The 19474-nt window shown below is 44.8% G+C and overlaps 1 protein-coding gene across 1 annotated transcript in view; it reads right to left on the minus strand.

Moving 5' to 3' along the window:
- Nucleotides 1-200: 200 nt before the first annotated feature.
- Usp13 (ubiquitin specific peptidase 13) overlaps nt 201-19474 on the minus strand; it is a 109242-nt gene continuing 89968 nt past the window's right edge. The window contains exons 18-21 of the mRNA XM_052180648.1: nt 18398-18555; nt 16937-17090; nt 4423-4507; nt 201-2973 (exon numbers count right to left, since the gene is read on the minus strand). Of these exons, the coding sequence (XP_052036608.1) occupies nt 2880-2973; nt 4423-4507; nt 16937-17090; nt 18398-18555 (491 nt within the window). The 3' untranslated portion in view covers nt 201-2879. The remainder of the gene's footprint in view (nt 2974-4422; nt 4508-16936; nt 17091-18397; nt 18556-19474) is intronic.

The raw sequence follows: 19474 nt of genomic DNA on the forward strand, positions 1-19474 counted from the left end.
GGTTAGTCTGCAGCTGAGGTAAGGGGAGCCCAGAGGGATGCAGGGGAAGTGGCAGGCACATTCTCTTGTAGGTTTGTAGTCAATTCGAAAATAGTGAAGCAATTTTGATATAAAACATCATTAAAATAGGATTCTTCCCAGATTCTTCTCATTCAGAAGAAAAAGAAAATCTGTACCAAACTAGATTTCCGACTAGTTATTTGGGTATTTCGACCAAGCAACAAGACAGATCCATTTTCCAAAGACATACTGGGAGTCTACACAAATGAACATCAAAAGGTGCTTACAGGAAGAAAGCGCTGTCCTCCACACAGATGCTTACACATGGAGGGAGAGACACACAATCACGCCACAGCTCACACAGAAGACTCCTAGCCGGTGGGTCAGCAGACACAACCCACACTGTTCCAGTCGCGGCCACACGTGTCCAGTCTACACACATGTGTAAGATAAGTGGTTTGTCCCACTGGTACTCCAGAGAGCTTAGTTTGCGTATACCAGGAGACACATGCAAGCGCGGTTCTAATGAGAAAGCAAGGCACTGCCCACACCAGCGCGTCCAGCTCCCGATCTGAATGAAGAATAGCGCATATACAAAACCTTGCTGTGAATAGCCCTTGTGTTTGAGGCGGGGAAGAGGCAGCCATTATATGCTTTCTACAAGGATGTCTTGGCGTCGGAAGGGTTAATTTGCTTCTTCTACCTAATGAAATTAAATGGTTTATAGCCTAAAATCTTTCATGTGGATTTTTACAACATCGAGTTTGCAAAATTTTATAAAATCTTTTATTTTGTTCAAAATATACACGCTATCTTTGACCACATTTGAATTCAAACCTCCTGAGATGCCCCTGCCCGAGTGAAGGGCCTTTGTTTGTAACACTGCAAGCCAGCCACTAAAAGTGCAAGTTCAGTCGTTATCCTATATGTGGCCCTATAAGGACTGTGTCTTGTAAGGCTGTTTAGTGTGGGAATTTCCAGTTTGGGGGGGGGGGGGTACAGGGGTAGGGGTGCTGGTCAGGGACACACACAACAGAGACTGAGGATCTCTGAGCCAGGCCTCAAAGGTGCCTCAGTGGGACAGTATCAGAGATAATTACAGCATCAGGAGCTCCTCCTTCCTGTCATGTCGTTTATTCCCAAATGGAAAAAGCATTGGATCAGTCAGGAGGGCACTCTAGTGGGCCTACCGCATTCCACCTTCTGTTCTGTGAAGGTTCTTCAGAACCGATCTAAGCCTGCTAGAAGGGGGCGGATGTCACCTGACCACTATGCAGATAGGGAAAGTGAGGCACAGATCAAAGGAAGGACCAGCCCATGGCTAACTAAGACAGCACCCAGATGCACCCAGGTCTCTAGCTGTAGCTCCACAGCCCAGGCTTACACAGGATCTTCCTTGAGACAGGGCCCCGGGGTTTGAACTCTTGAGTGTTCAAACTCATCCCATCCCAACCAGATGCCTCTGCTTCCCTCAGCCCATGCCAGTCAACTTCATTTCTCTGCACTTTCTAAAAGATCAATCAAACAAGCACATGTCAAGCAGACAGCAGGAAATCCTTTTCCACTTGATCAATAATCTGACCTAGAAACTCGAGGGGCTGGAATTTGATGAAAAGCAGTAAGAAAATGACAGAGAGCTCTGGTTCCTCTCCACGGCACATCCACAACTCTGTTCTGATCTCAGGCCACAACTAGGATGCTGAAATGACCAGGTGGAAAGGCCGGCTTTGCAGCTGCAACAGAAGCATCTCTGTAGCTCACAACCTTAAAGTGCCCCAGGTCACACCATGGGTCACAGCAGAAAGGCAGTGAAGGCAGAGGGAAAACTGGCCCCAGCAGTAAGCAGAGATGTAAAAGTGTAAGAAACTTCAGAGACCAGAAAATCAGACAAATCACGGGCATTTGACATGATCCCAGGGAGTAAGCACGATCGTGAGAGGCCAGTCATTTCACAGAAACTAAACACAAAGCTTTGAGGGAAGGCGCTGCGGCTGCTGAGGAAGAGATGCCATCCGCCCTTGGCAGAGCTCAGTGTGAGAAGACTTAGGCACCTGGCATCGCTGTCACATGACACGGACCCACATGAATGCCAGACAGCACTTAGAGGCCACAGTTCCGCTCTCCGTACTCTTTAAAATCCAAGTGGGGAACTCACTTTTAACAACTGTTCCTGAGTTATAATTTTTAAAGATGTTTGCCTGCCTTTTCCAAATATGCTTGACAGCAACTATTTAGCCTTTGAACACCAATCCAGCAGATATCCAGTGGACTACAAAGGTCTCACACACACACACACACACACACACACACACACACACTCTCACACTCTCACACACTCATACAGTATCATATAAAGTTCGATGTGATTTAAATTAAAAATAGCTTCCGCTGTAGATGTCCTAGTACACACAGCTAGGTCAGAACTTACTGTGGGAAATGAAACACAGTGCTTCCCATAGAAGCCAGTCGAGGTTTTGATTTCCTCTATGGAAAATTTTAAAAGTGGGCATTTTTCTCACTGTAGGGGGGGCCCTCACCAGTGACCCCCAAAACAGACGAGAGGGAAAGACATCGAGGCCTATCTGACGGGCTGGTGGCCAGTGTCTTTGTTTCCAGCACCCTCTCCCTGAACAGTCACAAAAATCCCCTACGACGGAATATTGCAGCCAATAGAGATTTCTTCCCAGTTCCTCTCCAGAAGGCGTCGAGTGACCATGCGCTTGAAAGAAGCAATAAATACCCACGAAGGCCTCGGCATCCAGCTGTCCCAACTTTTTTCCTTTATTTTTCCTTTTTTCTTTTTCTTTTTTTATTTCCTCTTTTTCTTTTTTGGCAAATTAAAAAGGTGTATGGCTTCTTCTCGCCAATTCTTGTGAGGTTTAGCTTGGTATCCTGCGGTAAAAGTACATATAGCCCAGGTCTTTGGGGGGCCTTTCTGAGGCACAAACTTTGTGGTCATTGTAGATCACCCATCTGAAAACAAAGACAGAAGTCTGTGTCGATTGGTGTCAGCAATTGCCCCGTGGCAAGAAGAGGAGCCTCCAAGAACTCAGATGCTTTAACGCGACCATGGCTAAAACACGGTATAAAAGGAACGGAGTTTTAGTAAAGAACCCCACCCCCAGGACAGTGTTTCTGACCCCAGGCTGGCCTCAAACTCCATAAGTAGCACAGGATGCCCTTGAACTGTGCAGAACTAGCTGACTAGTTAACTAGCTAACCTGAGCCCCAGTGTTTGTGTTTGTTAAACAGTTGAGCATACAACATGTCAGGCACCTGTACATGCCTAGTACTCAGGAGGCCAAGGCAGGAGGACCTCAAGTTAAAAACCAGCTAAGACTACAAAACAGGTTCTAGGCTAGCCTGAGCTACATAGAGACTCTGGTTTAAAAAGCAAAGGTAGGGGAGTACACCCCTTCAACCCACTATGAAAGGCTGGCATGGTGGCACTCACCTGTAATCCTACCCCGCACTACCTAGCCCAAGGGTAAAGGCAGTGAATATGAGTTCAAGACCAGACTGTTCTACATAGTGAATTCCAGGCCAGCCAAGGTCTACATAATGAATCCCTGTCTCAAAACAAAACAAAATAAAACAAAACAAAGTAATATGAGAACCAGAAATAACGTAATAAAATACTAGTACATGTTGTGGATCACTGTATTTTCTGCTCCCTGAAGAGGGGTGCCCCGATGAGAAGATCACAAACTCAGGTAGGTCAGGTGAAATCTTAATTGGTCAGATCAGCCTGTGATCGGACAATGGAAGGAAAGGCAGAGCTGAGGGTTTTAGAGAAGGGAGGGAAGGAGGAGAAGTGAAAAGGAGAGACAGAGGACGGATAGAGAAGGAGATGGAGGAAGAAGAAGAAGGAGCAGAACCATGTGGCCTGGAGAAGCACAAGTAGCTAGGGATTTGATAGCTGGGCAATAGAGTAGTGCAATGGTCTATCTGTCCAATCCAAGTGTGCACCTTGTCATTAGATCACTGAGTTGTGTGTTCTTTGCACAGGCATTTTGGGGTTGGAAATTTAGCATTATAAATCAGACTGGTACATTCTACTTCTCTAGTGTTTTCATTTCACGGTGTTAACTGGAGCTGAGTGAGCAGGAGCTGGCGTTCTGCAGGCCGGCCACAGGGTGGGTGGATGGCCTGGGAAGTGCAGCTCCAGGCATTTAAGGAGAAACTGGTTTGGTCATCTTATCAGACAAAGACCTAGAGAGCTAGCTTGGGAGTGGGTTTTTGACCAGAGTGGCTTGGCACCAAGCTAACAGGATGGGCTGGGCATGACCGCCGGCCATCGCAACAGCTGGATTTAGCATGGGTTCTTTTTAAAACCCCACACTACAAGTACAATTAGTAGAATTGCTGAGCCCAGGAGAAGCTCAACACAACATCTATCCACTACCTTCTAAAGTGACTCACCGTCCTTCCTTCTTGATATGGCAAACATAATGGCCACTCATTGTAGATGTTCCCATGTGACTGATGAACGCAAACAACTCGTACACTAGGGAAAAGAAAACAATTCCATTACAAGGCAGCAGTTGGGAGCCCAGCATGTTTCTAAACAGAACCTAGGGCCAACAGGAGACAGGCTATGTAGATCCACAGTCCAGGTCTATTAACCTTACTGGGTTGATCACACACACTCAAGCATACACACTTACACACACAGCATTGCACATGTATGCATGCACATACACACACACTTATATGCACACACTCACACACGTTCACACACACACACACACACACACACACAGATACACACTGATATGGCATTCTACCAGCAAGCAGGAATAGACATCAAAGTCCAGAAAGCACTGCTGGTGCTAAACTTAAAATGCAGAAACAGGACTACGATCCCCGCTCCCAAGTCTGCAGCAAGCTTGCAGATCTGAAAGACACACGAGGATGGAAAAGTTGTTTTACTTTTCTGAACATGTTTCTATCACTGAGCTCAAAGAAGACAGAAAAGGGAGGAAAGGAAAGGAGGGGTGGGGGAGGGGCTAGGAAGAGGAGAGAGAAGGAGGGCTGGGGGAAGGGGAAAGGGGAGGGGATGGTAAGGGAAGGAAACTGGAAGGAAGGAAATCACCCACTCTGCAGAGCTTTGTGAAATTTGGGGTCCAGTGTCATGTATGGTCAGGAGATAAGATAAGCACTGTTTTAGAAAGGGCCAGTGGTTCACACAAGATGCCTGACTTACTCATGCTAGAACCTATGAGGGTCATAGGATATCACTCACTGTTCTGCTTTTCTGAAGAGACTGAGTGGCCCCTCAGAGAGCGGGGCTATGTTTATTGCCTTCTTAGTAACTCTCGTCACCAAGCTCAGTATCGCCTGAGTTCTTGTTGAGTTAGGTCACGTTGCTTCTACTCATCCTAGACTCACACAAAAACCAAAGCAAACTCCATGAACACAAAGCGAACTCCACGAACACGTACCTACCCCCTCAGTGGACTGTCACAGACTACGATGTGATAGCCAGAAAGGCTGAGCAAGAGTTTACAGACTTTCACAGTAATGGTTGAGAGATATTCTTAAATGATTAAGAGACATTCAAACAGGCTTACATATTCATTTCCCAACTCTCAACTTTCCACGGTCTTTTTCTTTTTTTTATTCGATATATTTTTTATTTACATTTCCAATGGTTTCCCCTTTTCTAGCCCCCCACTCCCCGAAAGTCCCATAAGCCCCCTTCTCTCCTCCTGTCCTCCCACCCACCCCTTCCCACTTCCCCGTTCTGGTTTTGCCCTATACTGCTTCACTGAGTCTTTCCAGAACAAGGGGCCACTCCTCCATTCTTCTTGTGCCTCATTTGATGTGTGGATTATGTTTTGGGTATTCCAGTTTTCTAGGTTAATATCCACTTATTAGTGAGTGCATACCATGAGTCACCTTTTGAGTCTGGGTATAAAGAAGGTTCCCAGCTTCTTCTTGCCCTGATGGTTTTCACCTAATGATCAACTCCTCCCTCCCAAATACTTGTCCCTGGACATGACCTCTTGGCTGTCCAGATGCCATGCTGATGATCTCCTATCTGTCCCATCTTCTGGTACCCCTCATCTACAAAAGTCAGCACCTGCACCTTTGATTTCAGATATCTATTTCCAGACATCCACTCTCTGGTTAATCCCACCTGTCTCCTGGAACAAATGCTATTGTTTTCATAGCTTCATATCTAGGATGCTAATCATTCACCCATAGCATAACACTGCCTCAGCATGAGAGCTGCATGCCTACAATCCCAGAACTCAGTAGGCTGAGGCAGGAGGATGCAGAGTTTGAGACCCTAACAAAAAAAAAAAAAAAAAAAAAGAAAGAAAGAAAGAAAGAAAAGGAAGAAAATTAAGCCAGAGCATAACCTTGAAGTTTGTCCATTGTTCTTATTTCCAGCAACTGTGCAATGCCCACTTGTCACTTCTAAGACTATCAATACAGTCATTGAGGTTTTCTACATCTAAGACCAAGTCACCTAGTTACTTTTTATTGGGTTGAGGAAGTTTCCTTTAGCCCTAGTTGACTGATAGCTTACCCTTAGCCTTACCATCCCAATGGATGGTGATTCCAGTCTTCTAGTAACTTGTGTCAAAAAATCATATCTCTTTTGCTCCTGATAGCTCACCAAATCACTAATAAACCCAGTTACCATGTCCTTCAGAATATATCCAGAAGCCAACCATCTCATCCTTCTCCACCTGTTCCGCTGGGTCCAGGTCACTAGGGCCCTTCTCAGGACTGGTACAAGTCCCCTGATTTCTGCCCCTACCTTGTCCCTGACAATTTGGACTACTCTGGGCCTGACTCCAAAAGTGGACCTTTACTTTCCTTTTTGTTTTTAGTGAAAGTCAAACTGTGGTCACTAATGTTTCCAACACCCTCTGGTGGCTCCTACAGACCACCAGAACCTCTGATTCTTGCAACAGCCTATGAGATGCCCTGATGCCTTCTCACCATTACTTCACTCTAGTTACTTTAGACTCTAGCAGAGCCTCAAGCACACCCAGTGTGCTCTGCCCTCAAGCCTCCTGTACTGGCTGGTTTTGTGTGTCAACTTGACACAGGCTGCAATTATCACAGCAAAAGGAGCTTCAGTTGGGGGAGTGCCTCCATGAAATCCAGCTGTGGAGCATTTTCTCAATCAGTGATCAATGAGGGGAGGGCCCCTTGTGGGTGGTACCACCCCTGTGCTGGTGTTGTTGGGTTCTATAAGAAAGCAGGCTGAGCAAGCCAGGAGAAGCAAGCCAGTAAGGAACATCCCTCCCCTCCATGGCCTCTGCATCAGCTCCTGCCTCCTGACCTGCTTGAGTTCCAGTCTTGACTTCCTTTAGTGATGAACAGCTGTGTGGAAGTGTAAGCGGAATAAACCCTTTCCTCCCCAACTTGCTTCTTGGTCATGATGGTTTTGCAGGAATGGAAACCCTGACTGAGACACCTCCACACCTATCATTCCCTCTAGCTGCCATTTTTTTCTTCAATTCTCACATGACTCAAGGCTTCTGGACTGTGCCACCTTATAAACCCTTTCCTATCTTCCACCTCACCCCACTCCGGCTGTTGACTCTTGCTGCTTTGGTTTCCAAACAACACCAAGTGCCACATGACATCATAAAAATATGAAGTTTAGCATGAATCCCGGGCCCATAATTTAAATTAATCATGTTTATCAATATGAGCAACTTCCCCATGCATTATTCAAAACTTCCTGCTAGGGACTGACAGCAAAAGAGAGGATCTCTTTCAACACATTTACAGAAGAAGCTAAGTAGGCAAGAGATGCCAATTTTTATCTGTTTCCAAAAAGACTGAAATGAAATGACTAGAGCCAATGGGAAAGCTACCCATGGTTCTTCTCCAAGTCCCCTGAGAGCCTGTCCCAAAACAAGAGCCTCACAGTGCACCTCCCTTCCTAGATAGAGAGAAAACACAGCTTGAGACAAAAATAAATAGCTCAGAAATGTTGACTTTCAACAGCGAAACATTCAAAGTACCTGCAACAGTTTGATGTGCCTGAACAATTGCTATATTCTCCATTTAAGTTATCAGACTCAAGCTACCTGCGAAACAAGCACTCTTCTTCAACACAAAACTTGCTCTGTATGAACTTTATGAAAACTAGCTCAGCCTTTCAAAAGAGGGAGGGTTGTTTTTGCTTCTTTGTTTGCTTGCTTGTTTATTGAATGATACCACCACCATCCCCATCTATCCAATGCAATATCAACTGGACTCTATACTATTGTTCTTTGAGAAAGCAACTGTCAGATAAATTCTGTAAAACTAACTTTTATTCTCCTGATAAACCGTTGTCTTCGATGCATCCCGCTCCAGTCAGCTACCTTAGGCCTAGTCCTGGAAGCTTCCTATCTTATCTAGGCCTAGAATGTTTTCAGCCTCTGAGACTTACTGCCAAATAAGCTCATTCTTTCCTAGGTCTTTCTGATCTCTGGCTGGCTGATTCAACTTAGCAGTTGTGGCTCTAACTCCTCTCCAAGCTGACCGATTCAATCTGGCTTCTCTCCCTCAGCCTCTACTGAATTGCTCTGCTTGACCTCATACTAACTTTGGCAATATATTCTAATCTTCTGATTCGCTCTCACTCTCTGGCTCATTTTATCTTCACCTGTGTCTATCTTGTTCTCTCTCTGCAACCTGTCTCTGTACCACTGTGAAAAGTTCCTCCTTCCTTTCTCCCTCTGCACTGTTCTCTTAAGGAGTTTCCCTGTCCCCTTTCTTCTCATGAGAGTTGGGTATATCTTATTCTGTCAAATCTTTCTGTGATTCGTCACTTTGTCTGCCACTCAATTAGACATTGCTTTCAAACATGACTGCTTCCTTCTACAAACCAACATTACCTTCATTGTTTGAGATTAAAGGTGAGTGATAAGGGCGTGTCTGTTTGAGATTAAAGGTGAGTGATAAGGGCGTGTCTGTTTGAGATTAAAGGTGAGTGATAAGGGCGTGTCTGTTTGGGTTTAAAGTGTGTGCTAAGGGATGAGCCACATCACAACTAGGAGAAAAGTTTTTTTTTTTCAGTAAATAACATAATGTCAGGGTTCACAGTGTATATCCTGCAACAAAGTTTGAAGGTCAAAGAGGCTGGCGGCATTTGAATGTCATGTGGAGTAATGATCACCCAGAGATCACCCACAAGATAGAGATCCCATGAGCCAAAGCCCACCCTGGAGCCTGCTTTCGTTCTGGTGAGAGAGGAAAAAAGGAATGAGGGGAGTATGATATAGCTGTGAGCATGACTGTCAAAATCTGAAAGCACCAAACTAGGGTTGTACTCTAATAACTCAAAATTACCCAAAGCAACAACATTAGAGTAAGTAGGCTGCCTCCAGCCTGAAGGATCAACTAGGTTCACCTTACCACTCGCTGATGAAGTCCCAAACCTAGGAAGTTACCACCAAGTTGCACCTGTTGTCTAATAGGGATAAAAACCAGTTTCTGTCCCACGGGATCCATATTTTCAAGGATGCAGTTTGAACACATCCACCTTTGACCTGACCTAGGCAAACTCACCCTAACCTTTCCTTGTTAACTCGTCCTTTAATAGACCAGCACCCTGGGCTAGAGCAGTGATTCAGTAGTAGAGCTCTGCCTGGTGTGCACAAGGCCCTGGGTTCTATTATGAGCACTGCAAAGCAGTCAGTCAACAGGAAATAAAAGTGAATATCGTAGTGATTCAGATGTGTTTATGCTGTGGTGGTATCTGACTGGTTCTCCATCAATCAGCTAATCTGTGAGGTAAATTCACTTCATATTCTTAAAAGTCATGAGTTCGAGTTCTTGAAAATCACAATTTAACTACATGTCATTACACCAATCAACTCCAGCCAGAATCAGAGCGCCTGACATGAACCCACTGTCATAAGCAATTACTATATACAGCCAGCACTAGTATCTCCTGAAAGCATGACCCCAGTCTTCAGGGAAAAGAAGGAAAAGCTGGTAGACCATTTAGAGGCTGTAAAGCCCAGTGGTTCACTCCCATTGCCTACACTACAACACCTTTGGCATTTGCATTACAATATTAACAACTCATGCATTACTATAGTTACAACTGGCTACCTAAATCCAGGTGACAACATCCAGACCCTTAGAGACAAAGAGTACTGGCACTATGATAATCCTGGACAGGTCACCAGAGCCTTAACTCATAGCCTGTCACCCATTGAAAGAGTCACGCATGCTCTTCAGTACCTGCTCATTCTCCCAACAGTCCTAGCCATGGAACCCAGAAGCACAAAAGCCAGGTGCCTCTGCCACAATGGCTTCAAGAACAAGCCACTTAGCAAGTGAGATTGCTTGTGATTTCCCTAAAGGACCGATGGTAAAACTAACCTCAGCATCTTAGTCTGTTACTCAAGGGAGCTAGGTCTTCCACACTCCCCGTATGTCCTCCTGACAACTCCAGTGGCCTACGCTCATCCCAGGGCAGGACAGGTGCCACACAATCGAGTGCCTGTGGAGGGTGGTTAACAGTGATGGAAGAAATGAAGCCATCGCTGAGGTTGCCATTCCTGAAGGCGGGACTACAGGCAAGTCTGTCAGAGGGTTCTGTCTCGTTCACACAGAGTTTAGCCTATACGTTCCAAATTAGTCTCTGTGGTTTCGTTTCTCTTGTTTGGGGGCCTAAAAGTTCAGGACTCCAGTCTTTTAGAAGCCACAGCTTCTACCCATAGCTCTGAGATACCCTCTTCTGAGGAGAGCCAGGGCATTTGCTAATGTATGCGCCCACCAAGGACTCCTGCATGTTTGTCTGTCTAAGTTCCTGAGGATTGAACCTGGGGCTTCGTGTGCTAAGCAAGCGCTCTAACACAGAGCTATATTCCCAGTCCCCATCCTTACTCTAATGCTTCAAATTACGAAGATCATGTCTCTCCAAATGTAACAGTCCTCAGGTACTAACACTTGGATGCAAATTAATTGGCTCCAGATAATGGCTTTTAGGGGGATTAACTATCCCTCAAGGTGGGAGCTCTGAAGTCTGGGTACCCAAGGACTGAGCAGATGAAATGGGCGTCTGCTTCCTGGTTGAAAACTCTCAGCAGCTGAGGAAGCTGTCTGAACCACAGCGGCAGTGCTGGAGGGCTGCAGGCGTGAAGTAATCACGTGTAATCATGTGGTAATTACACCGGCAATCAGTAGGTTCTTTAAAAAGTTAAACACTCATTAAGCGCGATACAGAATGGGGATGATTTCGTTAGAGCTACGTTATTCTGATATTGCTTTTAGGGAGTGGTTATCGAGTAAAGTGGCTCGGAGAGGCCAGAATAAAGGCTGGATTCCCCCCTTTAGAAAATGTTCAAAACTCAACAGAAAATGAGGCGCAAGACCCAGCGGTAAGTAAGTATGCCAAAAAGTGGCCGTCCTCCATCCCAGTGGAAGACATGAAACAATGGCAGGCGTGAAACACGGAGACAGGGAGGGGTGTGTGGTGAGAGCTTCGCGGCCATTGGATCTGATCCTCCTGATGAGCAGAAGCAAGCCCCTGGCTCACAGGGCTGTGACTAGAGCTGCCTCCTGAAGGCTGACAGTGTCGGTGCCCTTCCCAAGCAGTGACACTGTTTGTTCAGTCAGAAAGACAGAAGCACCTGTCGGTTCATTAGCCACGATCCAAAAACGCTTGGGACCTGAAGTGTCCACAATTCCAGATGTTTTTGTTTTTGTTTGTTTTGTTTTTAAATATTTGCGTATGTTGGGACCTAAGATAAAACGGGAATTCCTTTCTGTTTCATACATGTTTCTTCAAAAGAGCTGGAAGGTAGCGTATTATTTCTAGTGTGCCTGCCTCTGACTATATATAACACATCACGTGAGCTCAGGTGTAAAATTTTTCACCTGAAGCATCACGTCAATACTGAAAACTTTCAGACTTGGGAGTAATTGGGATCCGGAATGTTGAGGTGCTCACTCTACCCACAAATTCTCTAAATGCAGCCTCTGCGCATGTCCTCCTTGAGCCTCTCTACCTTGGCAATAATCACTTCTGAGTCAGGTACCCACCTCACTGTGTGCAGTGCTAACCTAGTGCAGAAGCTTCTGGTAGCCACTCTCCACTTTCTTACAGCTTGTTACCCTAATACTGCTTTTCAGGGAGTGGTTCTCAAGTAAAGACTTCACTTCCTAGCAGGCTTCGTGAACGATGGAATGCTGGGTCCCCCAAATTCCAAGTTTGGCAGGCTTGAGGAGGGCCCAACCATTTGCATTGCTGACATGTTTTGAAGTAAGGTTCTACGGCCCCAGACCACATCTGAACCTGGCTTTCAGAACACTCAAGGTGCTCTCCTCAGCTCAACTTTAAGCTTCCCTGCATGGGGCCCACAACTTGAATGGAGCGTATGACAGAGTCAGACTCTTGGAACTTGAGGCGACTGGGACAAACCTCTCTGTGCTGGTCATAACCAACATAGCTGTAAAGGGGGACCCTGAAAGCTATCTTTGGGCTGTTGGGGATAGCCTGTGTGAAAGTGGAACTGGAACAGAAGCTACAAACAAGAGGACAGAGGCAACCAATTATGAGCCCCGAGCCTTTTGTGGTTTTCTCTATCCCCATTGTGCCTTCAGCAGCTATGGCAGCTTAAGTATCTGAAGTCCCTCTAGAGTTATACCTGGCAAAGCAATTAGAATCTCTCTGTATGTTGGGAGATGCTATGTAACTATTTCCTTGAAATTGAAGCCTGGGGGTGGGGGTGGGGGGCACAGAGGTTCTTGCAACTGTGGAAGCCAATGAAACTCACAAGGCTCAGAAAACTCTAAAACTTACAGGACTCACAAGCCACCCCTCCTCCAAGGTTCTAGAGTAGTGAGCAACTTCTGGGAAGAAGAGACTCTTCGGTGGAGTTACAAGTTGTGCTCCAGGAATATACATTTAGAGAGTCCTCACCCATGGTGGGATGGGTATTTTAGTGATGCATTGGGGGATGCAGCCATCTTTGCCTCAATCATATGCCTGTAAGTAACTGTAAGTAATCCCAATAAACTCCCAGGTTCAGTAAGCTTCACATGGGTGGAACAATTTCTTTTGTCTGTCATTGGTGCCCTATTTGGGGTGAATAGACTATTGCTCCTTTCTCCCCAGTAAATAATCCCACAAAAGAAAAGCCCTGTCTCTGCACAGTTCCAACTCCCTTCTGCTGGGGACATGAAGCCTCAGTTCAATATATGTAGTCTTTCCTTTATATATTCTTTCATCCTTTTCATTCTTCTCCAGTAACAGAACTCACCCCCAGCAAGCCAGGGCCAGGGACTTTTCAGAAAAAAAGCAGTTGCATCCTGGATCAAGTTGCCTGAAGTCTGTTTTGCCTCCATCCCAAGGTTTGCTAGATTTTGCGAGAAACAATTAAATTTTTGCTAAGTTAGACTCAAGATTTCCCAGTATGTGGCTCCTTAAATAGGGACCAGACATCTTACATCTGAATGGCACTCACTACCTTTATATCAAATAATCAACTCACCAGCTAAAACGGGTGGAAATAATTTGGGAATTTAAAACAGTATTCTTGAATGGAACACACATCTCCCTGGGTTGACCTCTGTGCTCAGTGTAACTCTAATGGCATCCTACAAAACAGCCCACCACAAGGCCAGTAACTCTATAACCCTCAACAGTGCAAGCAACGCTACCTCCTTAAACTCACTTCATCCTTCCCATGATCTATATGCTGATGACTTACTATAGGCCAGTGACAATTTAAACAATACACAGGGAAACATCTGAAATGAAATTTTAAAGAAGTATCATTCAGATACACACTAAGCCAGAAGCCCAATAATGGGTTATGAATAAAACCAAAGAGCTTTGCATGGGTAGGAGGAGGGACCCAAAGAAAAAGTATAACACTGTTCTGCCCAAAAGACCTGTTTTCATTAAACTTTGAACCATTCACACAAGAGAACTAGATAGAAAGACCAACCGCAAGCCCCACTAAGACGGGGATGGCCAATGAGCACATAATGTTGCTTCTAGAGGTCATGTGACAGGGAGCTACAAAAGCCTTCAAAGGTTGCATCTCTCCCTTGAAAACTTATGAGACATTTAGTCTAAAAATGAAATAAGCGAAGGCCTACCACAGCTCATCACATCAGCTCCATCCTTCTCCTTTTCTGTTTCCGGGTATGCAGTGGGCGGTGTGGGTGCATGTGGAGGCCCAAGGTCAGCAACAGGATTGGCTCTCAATTGCTTTTCCACCTTAGTCACTGAGGGTCTCTCAATCAAACCCAGAGCTCACCTAGGTAGTGGGCCTTGCTAGCCGCTGGCTCGCTCTGGGGATCCCTTCTCTCTGCCTTCTAAGGCTGTAACATAGATATCTTTACTAAGCACCCTTTCAGAGGATTTCTGGTAGCTGTCCTTTCCCACTGGCACCCTCAACTCCATGGTCTGATCCACGTGTCTTAAGAGATACTTGAATACAATTTTATGGTGTTCTTCAGGGGCAAAATTCTACATTCAGCAAGACCTGTGTATCCTCTCATGGCCCTAAAGTATAGTAAGCCTGAGGGACTAAATTTCTTTTTTTTTCTCTTTGAAATTGTTGACCAACGGACAGCTGGGAGTCTCCATGCCCCTCAGAAGAAAGGAAACCCCGTCAGAGTGTTGGGAGAATCTTTTTGTAAGTTGTTCTCTGTCCTTCCTCGCCTGCTAAGGCATTCTCTGATTGGTTTAATTAAAATATGACAGTCAACAGCTGCACAGGAAGTGGAAGGCAGGACTTCTTGGTAAAGAGAAAGAGACCATGGTAAAAAGATAAGAAGAGGGGATTCAGCAAGCAGCATGGTGGTAGACAGACACGAACATGAGCCTCCAGAGAGGTAGATGAGGTCGTGGTGGGATATTGGCAGAATTACTTGGGTTAGAGGAGCTGAGAGGTAGTCCAAAGTTAAAGGCCTAAGCTTTTAAAATATACAAGAGTTTCTGTGTCTTTATATAGCTGGCAGGTCCATAGTAATTAGAAACTTCAGAGTCCCATCTCTCTGCAGCCCAATCATGGCAGCTTTACAACCCTTCTACCAAAGGGCTCAGCATCTCCAAAGACTATCATGGACACAGCTGAAGCAGTGAACCAATAGACACAGTGTGGAACAAACTCTGCTCATGAATCATGGAGAGCTTAGCGTCTATTACAGCATCTTGTGTTTAGGACTGCTGGTTTCTGGAAAAAAGAGAACAAGACGAGACTTTGTATATCAGTGCTTCTCCACCTTTCTAATAGTGACCTCCAACCAGAAATTTATTTTATTGCTACTTCATAACTGCAATTTTGCTACTGTTATGAGTTGTAATGTAAATATCTGATATGAAGGATATTTAATATACAACCCCTATGAAAGGATCATTCGATGACCAAAGGAGTCACAAACTCACAGATTGAGAACCACCATTGTAAATAAACAGAAATTTGGGAGAGTTGTGTCTTATTCTTTTCCAACTTAGCTAAAATGAAGCATTTGAGTGAGTAGATTTATATTTTATGGAGGAAGAAGAAAAAGGCAAGAGATGAGGGGAGGAAGAATAGGAGGGCAGGGAGAAGAGCAGGCGGCCAAGTTCTGAGGGAGGAGAGGGGATGACATCACAGGTTTATTGATGGAGGGCATATTTCACAAATAGAGATTCATCTGACAAAGGCCTGGAGCAGGCAGAAGAGAAGATGGCAGCTGAGTGTGGTGCTGTGGGACAGGCTGCAGGAAGAAGGATGCAGAAATACCAAGCATGATAGACTACAGATCACATTATATGGCAGGCTAAAGAGCTAAATGCCATCTGACAGGAAGTGACTGCCCAAGAGGAGGATACCGTGAGGGTAAGACCATGGATGATGGATCCGAACTTGTCCCCACCACTGAAGACCTGTATGACCTTAGGAACAGTGCAGACTCTTCCAACCCCATTTTCCCATCTGTGCAATTGGCTATGGTAAGAATTCAAGGAATGCTTATACACAAAGCGCTTGTGACGGTGCCTGGCAGCCAGCCACTGCATAACAGTTGGCTACCGAGAGATAGAGCCAGTCTGCCTGTGGCACCACTTCTCACCATCCTGAAACAGCCCTTCAGAAAACTACCAGCCGTCAGCCTGGAAACAGAAGAGTCCTGGATCTGAGATAGTTTTTCTATATTCAAAGCATTCCTCTGTGAATAGTAGTGCTTCTTTTGGCCAAAGCTCTCACGCTTCGTGAAGAAATGTAAACCTCCCTGGAAGAGACACAACTGGATTGGACGTGTAGCTCCATGAATGAGTACTTGCCTAGGTTGGCAATGCCTTGGTTCAATACCCAGCAGAAAAGGAGAAAGTCTAAACTGGTAATTAACACACACACACACATACACATATGCACGTACACACACATACACACACATACAACACACACATATAGCACACACATACACACATATATAATACACACATATAGCACACACACACACATACACATACATATGCACATACACACACATATACACACATATAGCACACACATACACACACATACACATATAACACACACATAACACACACATACACACACATATATACACACACATACACACATATACACACATAAACACACATATATATACACACACATACACACACATATACACACATACACAAATATATATATATATATACACATACACACACATACACACACACATATATACACACATATATATACACACATACACACATATACACACATATATACACATACACACACATACACACACACACACACACACACGTGTGGCATGACTTTACATTATCTAGATTTTTATCAAACTATGGCAGCCAGAGTGGCAGAATACACTACGAGAGGAGAGCTCTGTACTAAAGTTGACATCAAAGGTTTCGATACTTGGAGGGAGAGGAAGTTGTGAACTGAGGAAAACACTCACAACTGCTGAGGTGACATCTAGGGCAGGGACTTACTTCCAGACCCATCCTTGACTCTGGGACCCTCTGGTTTGGCCTCAGACACAATGTTTGCATTCGCATTATTCTCCATCTCGACCACAAAGTCACTGTCCTCTTCAAACTGGGGGTGGCTGAAGATCCAGTCCAGCGCTCTTTCCAGGTTATGATTCTGAAGAAAGGAAGTTCACAGTGCACTCAGCATTCAGGCCTCATCCTGTCCCGAACATCTGCACCAGAGGTCAAGGAGCTAGGCAGGAGGCCTGAATGAACTGGTGCCAAGCACCTCTGTGTGAGAGGCTTGGACGCTGCCACTCTCCGACCCATACCCTACCACCGCAGTCGCCAGAAAATGGTTCAGAGCAGCACATCAGCTCTGAAGTTTCCACTTGTCTTAGCTCAGCAGTGCCGCAGGCTGGTGCCAAGGACAAGGGTGTAAAAGCGGGAAGGGCAGCATTCACGTGTAGCCCTTTCTACAGCCAAAGTAATTAAATGCACTATCTTTTCGAATGGCTGCATCTTCTCAGACGATTCTGTGAGGTGAAGATGCCAGTGTACACACCAGGTCAGTGCCTCCCTGTCTTACGTACTGAAGAACAGGAGAACAGATGAAGCCTTAGACAACGGCTGTTTTAGTGGAAGTCCAAACGGTTCAAATCAACCCATCATGAAGTTATTTCCACCTCCTCCTATGTGTGACCTCACTAACAAGCTAAAGGGTTTGTTTAAATATAGAAACTTCAACGAAGCAAGTACGGCTCAAGAAAGCACCCAAGGGGGAAAAATCTCTGGTTCAAATAGTTTGAGAATTTTAAAAGGAACACTCCCATGACCTGGCCAAAAGTCACTATGACTTCAGCAATGTGTCCTGGCAGGCACCTGGTCAGGATAGGCAAAAGGACCCAGGAACTGAATGCCACTCAGAATGAATTCTGATGTGACAAGGGAGGGTGGGTTTTAGCATGCTTCCCTGACAGATACCTACACCCATCCTGCCTCCAAAAAAATGGAGATGTTCACAACTACCAGAAGAATCTCTTCTCTGTAGAGGGGCCCAGCAGTGGAGAACTCCAAGACATATTTTTCCAAGGTCTTGATATCATAAAAAAGCACGATTTCATCTTAAGAACTTTCTTCCCAAGCCAGAGCCTTGGCACCTCTTTGCTCTGAAGCCGTCGAGCGACGAGCAGCCCTGTGAGCCCCACTAAGGAACATTCAACATCTTAATCACCCTGCCCAGCTCCATATTCCCTTATGTGTAAGTTCACCACAGGAGTTCCTCATCCATCCAGTTTTTGTTCTGTGTATACTACATGCAAATGAATCTTCACGAGATGTGAAGGGACACAGTCAGACAAAGATGACTTAGAATGATCAAAATGATCAAAAGGCCTTGGCAAGTCTCTGTTGCTAAAAACCAAACTGAAAACCACCTCCAGCAAGGCCACGGGTCCCAGGCTCCCAGTCCCCAGTACTCACTGTTGCTTGTAGAGCCTGCACTGCCTGATTTCGCTGGAATCCCATGGAGGTGATAATAGCTACGATTTCCTCAGGAGGCTGGTTATCCAATCCAGTAGCACCAAAGACAGAGGCCCCAGCCCCTCCATACCCAGGTATGGCCAGCGGTTCAGCAAAATCTGAGGAAAATAATTGTACTAAAATTTTTCTAGGTTTTGTCTTAAAAAACAGACATTTTAGGAGCAATATAGTAAAAATACCTACAAAATTGTAAATCAAGGAATCTTGTGTAAGGCTAGACATATATGTCAAGTTAGCAGAATTGGGAGGTCTGAGGGCCCATAGATCAGATGATTTCCAAGTAGACTTTCCAGCAGGGAAAATAGCCTTTTCAACAATGGTGCTAGGATAACTGGCTATCTGCATACAAAACCATAAAGATAGATGCGCCCTCCTCATACTACACACAAAATCAAGTTGAGATGGATCATTGTCTTAAACATGGAAATTAAAGATATTAATTTAATAATTAATTTTAAATTTCTAAATCAAAAGAAACCACAGGTATCAGTCTTTGTGACATTGGAATAAGTGATAAATAATTTCTTGTATACAACAGAAAAAATATAACTCATAAAAAGTTGTGCCGGACCTCATCAAAATGTAAAAAAAAAAAAAAATCTATTTAGAAGATGCCATTAAAGAAGGAAAGACATGGCAAAGCAGAAAGATACCTCTGCAAATCATATGTTTGAGAAGAAACCTGTATGTAGAACTTAAAAAGAATTCTTAGAATTCTTATTATATGCCCAGAACCATTAATCACTAGGGAAACGCCTCTTAAACAACAGTGACATACCATGGTACATCCAGGAGCCACTATAACAAAACTGCTAACAGTGAGAATTTAGAGACTGGACCCCTCATTCAGCATAAGCGAAAGTGTAACACAGTTCAGCACTGTGTAAAATTGCTCAACAGTCTTTAAACAGTTAGACATAGAACTGCATCGATTCTGCTCAAGAGAAACAAAAGTATAAATCCACATATACAAGAATGTGTACATTGACAGAAGCCAGAATGAAGAAATAACCCAAC

The sequence above is a fragment of the Apodemus sylvaticus genome, chromosome 4 (genome assembly GCF_947179515.1).
Source record: "Apodemus sylvaticus chromosome 4, mApoSyl1.1, whole genome shotgun sequence".
Classification (NCBI taxonomy): Eukaryota; Metazoa; Chordata; class Mammalia; order Rodentia; family Muridae; genus Apodemus; species Apodemus sylvaticus.